General features: G+C 43.3%; 1 protein-coding gene across 2 annotated transcripts in view; it reads right to left on the minus strand.

Moving 5' to 3' along the window:
- Positions 1–12197, minus strand: part of Arfgef2 (ADP ribosylation factor guanine nucleotide exchange factor 2) — a 75083-nt gene that overhangs the window by 7111 nt on the left and 55775 nt on the right. For both annotated transcript variants that reach the window (XM_051186094.1, XM_051186087.1), the window contains exons 31-36: positions 11716–11851; positions 10540–10678; positions 10383–10437; positions 7960–8074; positions 4514–4644; positions 1031–1199 (exon numbers count right to left, since the gene is read on the minus strand). In XM_051186094.1, coding sequence (XP_051042051.1) covers positions 1031–1199; positions 4514–4644; positions 7960–8074; positions 10383–10437; positions 10540–10678; positions 11716–11851 — 745 coding nt within the window. The remainder of the gene's footprint in view (positions 1–1030; positions 1200–4513; positions 4645–7959; positions 8075–10382; positions 10438–10539; positions 10679–11715; positions 11852–12197) is intronic.

Consider the following 12197-nt stretch of genomic DNA (forward strand, 5'->3'; position numbering starts at 1 on the left):
GTTTATACATATATAATAGATAAAATATTAATATAAAATCAATAATTTGATTAATAATTAAAATTTAAAATATTAGTATAGAAAATATTAATATATTAAAAAACCATTCAGCCAGAGATGTGCCAGCTACTCTGGACAAAACCTTCTTACAGGCAATGGGCATGGACAACAGCCATTTAAGATGGGCATGATAGCCCATGCCTTTAATCCTAGCACTACAGGTAGAGGCAGGCGGATCTCTGTGAGTTTGAGGCCAGCCTGGTCTACAAGAGCTAGTTCCAGGACAGCTAGGGTTGTTACACAGAGAAACCCTGTCTCAAAAAACCAAGAAAAAAGAAAAAATGGACTAAACCAAACAAACAAACAAATAGCAAAAACCAAGACAAAAAACCCCACACAAAACAAACCAAACAAAAAAACTCAAGAGTCAGGCATAGTAGCATACACCTGTAATCCCAGTAATCAGGAGGATGAGACAGGGGGACTGCCATGAGTTTCAGACTAGCCTGAGCAAGTTCTAGGTTAGGCAGGGCTGATAACAAAAACAATTTTTGTTTCAACAAAACAAGGCATGTGGGGAGAAGGTTAAGCGATGTTAAAGTGACAAAAAGTCTGTTGTGTGTTTCTGCAAACTTCATAATTATAAGACTCTACACTCTCTACCCTTGGAGAAACAGGTAAATATCACATACAAATATAAAATGTAAGCATCGCAGAGGTTGTAGAGATGGCTCAGTGGTCAAAGTACTGACTGCTCTTCCAGGTTACTCAGCTTCAGTACCCAGCACCCACACGGAGCCTCACAGCTGTCTGGAACTCCATTCTAAGGGGATGCAGTGCCCTCTTCCTACCTCCCTGGACACCAGGCACATGATATACCAAAATACATGCAGACAAAACACTCATACACATAAGAACCAACAACAAAAAAAAAAATGTAAAACATTAAAATATCAGAACTCTCCAAAAGCTTTGGTGTTTCAGAATGGTGGCCAGTGTGGTTTGTTACAAGCCCATCTGGGTGCCTTACCTGCTCTCCAGAGGACAGTTCGCTGCTCATAGTTGGAGTTGAAGGCCTTGGAGAATGAATGGGACTCCTGTAGGCAGTCCAACAGCTTGAAGAGGTGCTGGGAAGACATGAGCTTGTACATGCCCTGACTCTCTGTCTCGATGTGGATATCTGCATCTAGTGTGTCTTGCTGGAGGGGAGAGACAAGATGACCGAGTGAAGAGTAGTTTAGTGGGGGCTGAGACATTGTGATGGCAGACAGACAAGGCAGTCCAGCTCTCCCAGAACCATCCTTGGAGCATTTTCACTAAGTCTGTTTCTGGCCACATCCTGAGTGGCTGTGTGGTGGTGGGTTGGGGGGGGGGGGCAAGATTCCATGTTGTCACTACAGTCTGTTGCATAAGAAGGGTGTGTGCTTTCAGAACCTCATATAGCACTGGGTTTTTTCTCTTTCCAAAAGTGACCAACGTGAGAGAAGGCCAGAGTCCCAGGTATAACGAAGACAGGAAGAGGAGAGTGTAGTGAGATAGTCCGTCTGTGGCACTGACCACGCCCATTGGGGGGTGGAGCCATGGGCGGAGTGACCTGTGGAAGGAGGTCTGAGGGGAGCCAGGAAAGGCGCTCTTTCTGGCATCACGAACAGGATGAGAGCCCATGGTTCTCTGAGCCCAGTGATGGCCTTCAACCCCAAAGTTAAGACTGGCTCAACATGTGTACAGTGCTCCAAACTGTTAGTGAATATTAGCCTAAAACCTGACACATGTTCAGAGATTTTGTATTTCTGGAAATTTCTAGGAATTGGCCATCCTCCTCATAAATGGCTGAGGAGGGAAGACCATAAAACTTCCTGAGTTGATCTAAAACTCTAGAGCAGCAGTCCTTATCAAAATCCCAGCTGACACCAAATATGCTGGCCCACACCTGTTATTCCAGCTGAGACAGGATGACCAAGGCTAGCCTGGGCCACACAGTGAATTACAGGCCATTCTGAGCTGTACAGTGAGACCCTAATTTAAAAAGCTGATACTAAGCTCCATAAGAGATCTGAAATGGCAGAAAAACCTTGAAAACATACAAGATCAGAGGGCTGACAACCCCAGCTTCCAAAACACACTAAAGAGCTACAGCAATCAGGTTAGTGTGCTGCTGGCATACAAGTAGCTGCTGATAAATTAAACAGCACGGGGCCACAAGAAATAGCCCTTGTATAGATGGTAAAGTGACTTCAGACACGTGCCAGGAAAGGAGAGAAAGGAGAGACTGCATCAGACAGTGCTGAGGACACATGACCATCACATACCAGAGACAAAAACTGGGTCCCTGTCTCACACAGCAAACGAGAAAGAAGTAAAAGCCATGTGAGATCTAAGAGTAAAGTTGATATAAAGCACTCTCCTTTTGAGGCAGGGTCTCTTTTACACAGTCCTGGCTATCCTGTACACCACTACCTCTGGCTGGGCCGGGTTGTGTGTATGTGTGTAGGACGACCAACCCCCTCAAAACCCAAAACCGAAAACACATGTAGAAAGGGAAAGGAGCTTCCAGTCATATGTGATAAGGGATGAACATGTGTCACATACATAACTGAGAGTTTAACAGTAAAGCAGTGATTTTAAAAGGGTGAAGTGCCCACCAAATTATTAGATGGTAAGACTCTACTGTTGAAGACATAATATTTTTGCAGGGGGAAGGGAGCTGAGACAGGGTTTTTCTATGTAGCTCTGGCTATCCTCGAATTTGCAGAGATTCACCTGCTCCTGCCTCCCAAATCCTGGTATTAAAGGTATGTGCCAAACAGCCCAGCTACAGTTTTCTTTTTCAGTGAGTAAGAGTAGTGGCCTGTTTTAGCTTCTGGAGTGTTGGGATTACAGACAAGCACTGCCACACCCAGTATTAATCATAATGGCCAGAGGAGCAACTGTGCTGTGGAATGGCCATATAGAAAAAAAATACTACTATGCTGTGTAATACAAACAACAATAACAACAACAACAAAAAAACCTCAAAACATTCTGCTAAATTACAGAAATCATACCCCAAAGTTCACACTCTGTACTCTATTTATATGAAATGTTCTGAACAGGAAAATCCAGAGACAGAGTCACTGAGTAACTTGTAGGGCTAGGAAGGAAGAAAGGAGGGAGCAGGGATGATGGGGATTGCTGATGGCCATGGTACTGTTTTCACAGGCCTCAAAACATTCTCAAATGACAGTGTCTGCAAGCCTTTGTAAAAACAAAAGACTGAACAGCTTACTTAAAAAAAAAAAAAAAAAATGAAAAAGGGGGGGGGCAGTGGTGCACTCCTTTAATCCCAGCACCCAGGAGACAGAGGCAGGCGGATCTCTGTGATCTCCAGGCCAGCCTGGTCCACAGAGTGAGTTCCAGGACAGGCTCCAAAGCTACAGAGAAACCCTGTCTCAAAAAAACAAACACAAGAAAGAAAGAAAGAAAGAAAGAAAGAAAGAAAGGAAGGAAGGAAGGAAGGAAGGAAGGAAGGAAGGAAGAGGTAAGGAGGGAAGGAGGGAGGGAGGGAGGGAGGGAGGGAGGGAGGGGAAGGGAGAGGACAGATTTGACATGCAGATGTGTTAAATTCAGTAGTTCTTATCCACTTAGACAGTGACAGGTTGCTAGCTAACTGCAGCCCATTCAGAGCATGCTAGTGAAGTCTCCAATGCAGCACAAGGTTACTGCCCAGATGCTAGACACTCAGTTCTGCTTCTAGAATCCTTTATGTGCAGAGAGCCTCACGTACAACACAAAGATATGCTTTTTAAAGAAAAAGCAGGGGATGTTATGCTTGTGTGTGCATGGGTGCCATTGCATGGGTATGGAGGGGAGCCACTCCCCCTTTTACTCTACAGGTCTTGGGCTCAAGTCAGGTTGTCAGGCTTGATGGCAAATGCCTTCACTCACAGAGCCACCTCTCAGAGGCTTCAGGGCTTTTTATGTGCATATCATTCCTCTGATATTTTGTTGTTGGTACTGCTTATGTTCTTTTTATCCTGTGGGTTGTTTTTGTTGTTTGTGATTTTTGAAACAAGGTCTCATGTAGCTCAGGCTAGTATCAAATTTACTGTGTAGTCCAGGCAGGCCTTGAACACATGACAATTCTCTGGCTTTAGCCTATCGAGTGCTGGGATCTCAGGCATGTGCCACCACGCAGCTTTCTTGGTTATTGATGATGAAGATATATACCAACGGTGGAGAGTTGTCCCTGAAATAAATGACATTTTCCCTAGCACCAAGGGAGGGATGGCATCTGAGCAGTGCTATGCTGGTAAGCCAGCTCTCAGGGGAATAAAGACCTTTGACTTTCGGTATTCTGTCTCTCTGCTATGCTGTTTCATCGTGACCAATTTCCAGTGACCAGCACCGTGTGAGGGTGGACAGAGATGAGCATGATGGGCTCAGGAAGGCCCATCTGCACTGGCTCCAACATGCTGTCGCTACTCACAGCCTCCCATGGACAAGAGAGCCCCAGCCCAGGTCCTGGGGTGGTTACCTGGGCAGCAACCATGTGCTCCGCATCCTCCTTTTTGCTGGTGGCAGGGTAGAACACGATGTTGTCAATGGTCTGTATCAACTCCAGCTGAACCACACACTTGATGAGGAGGCTGGCCAACAGTTTCTGATCTACATCAGATGACAAAGATTAACTTTGGCAATGACTCAGGCCTGTTCACTTAGCTCCTCCCGTGTGCCCACAACACTTCTTGGTGCTGTGGCAGGCAATGAATGAAAACTCTGCTGCCTTCCCCAGTGCTGGAGATAATAGGTAAGACCTAAGAGTGATGTCTGCATGGCAGGGTAGAGAGAGGAACTATCAGCGTTGGGTTGCAAGTTTAAGCAAAATGCCAAGAAATGCCTCTCTAAAAACGTGGTTATAAAACAACAAAAGAAGAAGAAAAGGAGAGTGGGAAAGGAGGGAAGTTCAGGAAAATTGGAAAGGGAGAAGCTGAGCAAAGATCTGAAGGTGAGAGACCTGACTGTGCAGATCCCGTGTCCTCAAGAGCTCCACTGGCAGTCACAATTCTCTGACACCACAGCTGTGACTGTGCACTCCTGGCAGGCGGGCAGGGTGCCGATGCCAGCCACTGTGAGCGGGCACTGCGCAGTCTATAGGGGTTAGGGAGCTCTTCTAAGTTCTTAGTTTCCAGGCCACTTTTCTTCCATTCTGGAAGTGGTTTTTTTGTTATTTATTTATTTATTTATTTATTTATTTATTTATTTATTTTAAGACAGGGTTTCTTTGTGTAGCTCTGTAGGCCAGGCTGGCCTTGAACTCATAAGAGATCCATTTGCCTCTGCCTCTCAAGTGCTGGGATTAAAGGAGTGCGCCACCACTGCCCAGCCCAAACTTTAATTTTAAAAAATACAAAGTCAACTAGGTGTTGTGGCCCATGACTTTAATCTAAGCACTTGGGAGGCAGAGTCAGGTGGATCTTTTTGAGTTTGAGGCCAGCCTGGTCTACAGAGCAAGTTCCAGGACAGCTAGGGCTACACAGAGAAACCCTGTCTAGAAAAACAAAAACAAAAAACAGTGAATTAGCTGGGTATGGTGACACACCTTTAAGTCTAGCACTTGGCAGGCAGAGGCAGGCAGAGATCTAAGCAGCAAGCTCTGGCCTAAGAGAAAGCTCCAAGACAGCCAGGATTACATGGAGAGAATTTGTGTCAAACAAACAAACAAACAAACAAAAAAAAAATACAATGAAGTTGTAGCTGATGCTAACATAAAACCAAACTATATAGCCAGGTATGGTGGTCATATCCTGGAGGCTGAAGCAGGAGTCCAAAGGACTGCAAGTTTCAGACAAGTTGGACTAATGTTAGATAGTGGCTTACAAAGCAAAACAAAGATGGAACTGTGTGAACATTTTGGGCTCAGAAAGGAGGCAGAGTTGGGAAAGCGGGAGTTACGTGCTGACTTAGAGACATAGCAGGGGCTCTGGTCCCAAACACCTGTCCAAATGCAGACATCTTATTGCCCTGAGTGAGTCTTCTATTGAGAGGAATTATACTTGACCCCATCCAAATAATGACCTTATCTAGAGGTGATGACAAATCAAACACTCTTCTTCTGGCTGTGAGCAGTTATCAAAGGACAGGACCTCAGTCCCTGGGGCTTTTTTAAAATGGATTTCAAGGTGACTTTTAGTCTCCCAGAAAATAACAGGGATCACATACTGTCATAATCGCCTGTGGCTTCAGAAGTTAAGTCAGTGTTTACTTCACAGCCTGGCATGGGGAGAATGAGATGGGACTGCTCTGAAGACAAATTATGGGGGACCCCACTACAGACAGAACACTTTGAAATGCCAAAAGCATGTCTGGCCCTGTCTACTACACATTGGTAAGTTGTAGCACCTGTCATTCAAATGCAAAGGGGTATTCTTCAAAGGCCAGAAGGACCAATTACTTCATTCATGGAACAGGACAGTGTCTGGCACATAAACAGGGGCATATAGTGCAGCCCTGGATAGCCTGAACTACCTATGTAGATCAGGATAGGAGCTTCAAACCCAGAGATTCACCTGCTAGGATTAAAGGCATGTGTCACCATGCCCAACGCCATATGCCAACTCTTTTTGTTTGTTTGTTATTCAAGACAGGGTTTCTCTGTGTAACAGCCTTAACTGTCCTGGAACTTACTTTGTAGACCAGGCTGGCCTCAAACTCACAGAGATCCGCCTGCCTCTGACCCCCAAGTGCTGAGACAAAAGGACCAGTGCCTGGCTCCAGTTCTTTTTTTTTTTTTTAAAGATGAATTTATTTTATGTATGTGGATGTTACATCTACATGTAAGTTTGCACACCAGAAGAGGGAATCAGATCCCATAGGACTACTATTATAGATGGCTATGAGTCATCATGTGGGTTGGTGCTGGGAACCGAACCTATGAAAGAGCAGCCAGTGCTTTTAACCACTGAACCATCTCTCCAGCCCACATTCCAGGTTTTTTGTTTGTTTGTTTGTTTGGTTTTGGTTTTTCGAGACAGGGTTTCCTCTATATTATTATGGAACCTGTCCTGGAACTCACTCTGTAGACCAGGCTGGCCGTGAACTCACAGAGATCCACCTGCCTCTGCCTCCCGAGTGCTGGGATTAAAGGCGTGTACCACCAATGCCCAGCTCCACATTCCAGTTCTTAAAGCTACTTTTCAAAATGGAAGAGTATAACACCACATAAACAACATTAAGAGACAAACCACAGAAGTAACTGAAACTGGTTTGCAGAGCATCCACAGCCTCTGAAACTGGTTTGCAGAGCATCCACAGCCTCAGGTGGGTGTGACAGATGCAGAGCAGGTTCTCACAGGCATGGGAAAAGGCTCCAGTCAATCACAATTAAACAGAAAGTCATTCCAGAGACATATAATTTTATTGAGGTATTCCCAACGATTATGCAAACAGGAGGCAATCTGGAAACATCCATCAAAATAGCAAATGCTCTTTTTACCCTCTAACACCACTGCTAGTTAATTTCTAGGGATTTTCTAATGACATATGTTAAAATAAGTCATGCAGAACAGTATCCAAGGGTGATAGTCCCAATAATAAAGCAGCAAGTGTCCATTATTAAAATTCATTTAAACAAAGGTGCATTGACGTATTGGAGTAACAGATAACTGAAAGTGTGAAAATTATGTATTGATAGTGAAATGATGCATTAAGTGAAAAGGGAGTATTGTATATTATCCTAACCCTGGCATAAAAAGGAGGAGGGCCAGTGTGTGTAGGTACCTATGTGAACATATGTGCATGTATTTGCAGGCATACGTGTAAAATGACATGAGAGAGGCTGGAGCGAGCTTGGCAGCACTGTGGCACAGGAGAGAGCAGCGTCCTGTTGGCACTTCTGCACTCTCCAAATATCTGAGTCACAAAAAAATGTTGTCCAATTAAGATAAAGAAATGAAAACGCACCAAGAACAAAAGAGGTCTTACTTGTATATGGCGCACCCTTCCAGCTGTCATCAGTGGGGTTGGAGAACTGGCTCTGTCCTTTCTCCGAGGCATTTCTGTCTATACTACTTAAGGACTGTCGGTCCAGGTCCACATCCTAATGTAAACCAGAAAAAAAAAAAAAAAAAAAAAAAAAAAAAAAAAAGAAAAGAAAAGACAATGTTTGCGTCTCTTTGGTGTCCAGCACAGATGTGACTCCTAACACCAACGGCTCATGTTAAATTTAGTTAAAATTTCACATTCTTCTATTTAACTCAAGACATTTCTCTACACATTACAATGAGTGTGACAATTTTTTTAAACTAGGCAGAGTTAAATCAGCAATGTTGTAGCTACTGAAGTTAAAATGAATTTAAAGACAGAATAAAAAGCCAGAGGTCAACAAGATGGCACAGGAGGTAAAAGTGTTGAACCTCATGACCCAGATTTGATCTCCCAAGGCCCACATGATGGAAGCAAAGAACTGACTCACTGACTCCTGTAAGTTCTCTCTCTCTCTCTCTCTCTCTCTCTCTCTCTCTCTCTCTCTCTCTCACACACACACACACACACACACACACACACACACAGAGAGAGAGAGAGATGGAAGGGAGGGAGGGAGGGAGGAAGGGAGAATTAAAAAAGAAGAAAATGTTTATATTTATTTTGGTTCTTGGAGACAAGGTTCCCCTATGTAGCACTGGTCATTCTGGAGCTCACTATTTAGAGCAGGCTAGGTTTGAACTTACAGAGCTCCATCTGCCTCTGCCTCCTGAGTGCTGGCATTAAAGGTAAGCACCACCATTCCCAGCAAACCCAACAAATGTTTAAATATCACACTTCACTTTAAACTGGCCAGTGAGATGGCTCAGCAGGTGAAAGCACTTGCCATCACATCTAAATGTTCAATCCCTGGAATCCTCATGATGAAGCTGAGAAGCACTCCTCCAAGTAGTCTTTTGACCTACAGACACACACACAGACACAGGCACAGACAGATACACACACACACACACACAAACACACACACACACACACACAACACAGACACATGCACAGATACACCACACACAATTTAAAAAAAAAATCTAAAAATAAAAACTGAATAAACATTGATTTCATCCATTTTCATGTTTAAGGCCCAAATCCTTTTAAAATCTAATATTCTTAGTGTTACTTGGGAATGCAAATGAATACTTCTCAAATTCACACACCTTCCTGAAGTAATAAAACAATGAATATATATATATATATATATGTTTGTATGTGTATGTGTGTGTATATATATATATATGTTTGTATGTGTATATATATATATATATATATATATATATATATTTCCCCCCCCCCCTTCTAGACAGGGTTTCTCTGTGTAGCCCTGGCTGTCCTGGAACTTGCTTTGTAGACCAGGCTGGCCTTAATGAACTCATAGAGATCTGCTTGTCTCTGTTTTCTGAGTGCTGGGATTAAAGGTGTGCACCACCATTGCCCCAGTTCAAAACAAAGAATCTTAAGAGATTTAAATTAGGATTTTTAGGTTAAGAACATTGACTGTTCTTTCAGAGGACCAGAGTTTGGTCCCCAGGACCCAATGAGACAGCTTCACAACCTCCTGTAACTATAGTTCCAGAGGATCCATTCCCTTTTCAGGCCTCCGTGGGCACTGTGCTCACATGCACAAATCCATACTCACACGCAGAGATATAACATAGACACATAATTACAAATTTTTAAAAATCAGAATTTATGTGGCTCTATACCAAAAAATAAGGTGACCGTTTCTTTGGTGAGCAGGGCCTGTTAACTCAGGACAACTATAAACAAGAAGCTGTTCAAGGATCTCGACAAGAGCTGGATCCAGACAGAACATACTTGCAGTACTGAGTAGCTCCTGAGAAAAACATTCTCAAAGACACAGAAACATGCTCCCAAGGCTTTGTGCCCATCTGTCTTCATTTTGACAGGAGAGTCCATGGCATGTGCAGACACAAAGGGTAACAGGAAATGCACATAGTGATTTCACTGCAGGAGACTTATTTATTGACTTATGCCTGCTTTTGCCTTGAGCCTAGGAGCCAAAGGTGTGCACTATCACACCAGGCAGGCATGTTAACAGAAGATCTTGTGAACTCGTTCCTTGTTCATTCCCCATGAGAAAACTACAAAACATAGAGGCTGACTAATACTTTCAACCACATCTTTATTTACTTGTTTTATGTGTTGGATGGGATAGGAAGGGGTTGTGTGTGTGTGGGTGGTCAGAGGACTACCTGCAGGAGTCAGTTCCCTACCTCCATCAATTGGGTCTAGAGCACTGAACTGAAGCTATAATAGCTCGGTAGCAGGTACCCTTACCCACTGAGTCATCTCGTTATCCTAGGCCGTCTAACCTTATTAGGATATGAGAAGAGAATAAAGGAACCTACCAAATGCTTATCTGGTGACTCTTCCTCCATTCCCGCAGGTCTCCATGTCAGTAAACTTAAGGGAACAGGAGACAAGGCAAAGATCAGCATAAGTCACATCTGGGAGCCCGGTGATGTCCCCTGGACACACAAACATGGTAACTGCCTTAGCACTTACACATGTGGGATGGTGGTTTTGAAAATATCCAACATGCAATTGCAGGTTTCGTCCCAAACAGCAGGGCTGAACTTCTCTCCGTTGGATATCACTAGGTTCTCTAAGCAGTTAGTACCTGATCGCGCCAACTGCTCATTATCTGCAAAACCAACAGCATCTGCCATTTTAACTGCTGCCCCGACACCACCCCCAAGTCTGATGGATCCACGGTCTTTATCTGCTATTGTAAGGTGAGGATTGTAGCTGGAGGTCTATAAGCTCTAATGAAACCAGACTATGAAGAGTCACATATTATAGCTACAGTATGCCACTAAGAGGCACAAACTGGGGCTGGAGAGGCAGCTCAGTGGGTAAGAGCACTGGTTGCTCTTCCAGACGCTCTGGATTCAATTCCCAGTACCCACATAACAGCTCACAATTACTGTAATTCCTACCCAGGGGATTCTGGTCATGAATGTTTGACATACACATGGTGCACAGACATACATGTGTGGAAAACCATACAGATAAAATTTTAAAAATTAAAAAAAAAACACATATTTTTAGAGAAACATTCAGTCAGTTTTGCTGGTGGGGTGGAGGAAAAAAAAATCAGGGTTTTTGTTAACTTTAATTAACTGGTTATATACAGGAAATGGCAGAAGACGCAGAAAAATAGTGTTTCTGATTTAATCACCAACATTTCTAATTTTCGCCATCAAAATAATATAGCAGTTTGCTGCTTACTTTAAAATGGAGTCATTTTTTAAAAACCTTAACTGAATTTAACTTTGCCCTGGCCAAAATGGGATCCAGGTCTGATTCATACACAGTCTTTATCTGATATATACTAACATGAACACACAACTACTCAAACAAAAGGATGTCCCCTGACGAAGCTGTTGACCTTGATTCCAAAAGTACCTTTAAAAGTACTGTACTAAAAAAAAAAAAAAAAAAAAAAAAAAAAATTACAATCATATAAACCTTGAAAGCACAAAGTACATGTCAACTTTTACAACAAAAGCAATGAAATCCCTCTTTAAAATGTGCTTTATAAGCCAGCCTGGGGAGGGACTAGTGGATTAAATTGTACACAGTATCCCTTGGCATTACATCTATACTTTCATAGACAGGAATGTGACTCTTCCTTAGACCCTGTAAGAGGAATGTTACCCTCCCTGACCTAATGAATACCTTGTTTCACGCACCACTGCAGCTGTGCAAACACAGCAGAGAGAAGCACTTCATTTAAAGCCTCGTAGAACTGGGTGAATACATCACAAATAGCATACAGTGCGTGATTGCAGGTGGTCGTCATCCATTCTGATTTCTAAAAATGAAAAAAGATGAATTTTCAAAACCAGCTTCTCTGTAGTGAGATGGCTATTCTTGTAGCTAGAACAGCATTTAGCAACATCTCAAAACCATCTATAGCCACTCACTCAAACACTACCTTAGGTGTGTGAACAAATGTACACTGAGGAAGATGACATTCGTACTCTGAAAACAGCATGATCTGCAGAGTGCTTATCTTGTCCATATCGTCCCTGCCTATAATTTCACTGTGAGTCCTTAAGGACCAAGTGATAGGACAAAACAACAAAGACAAGCAGCCAGGAGCCTGTTGAGCTGGCAAGTACAGTGTCCAGTGGGCAAACTACGAGTTACCCCTCTCC

Source organism: Phodopus roborovskii, unplaced genomic scaffold (genome assembly GCF_943737965.1).
Source record: "Phodopus roborovskii unplaced genomic scaffold, PHOROB, whole genome shotgun sequence".
Taxonomy (NCBI): domain Eukaryota; kingdom Metazoa; phylum Chordata; class Mammalia; order Rodentia; family Cricetidae; genus Phodopus; species Phodopus roborovskii.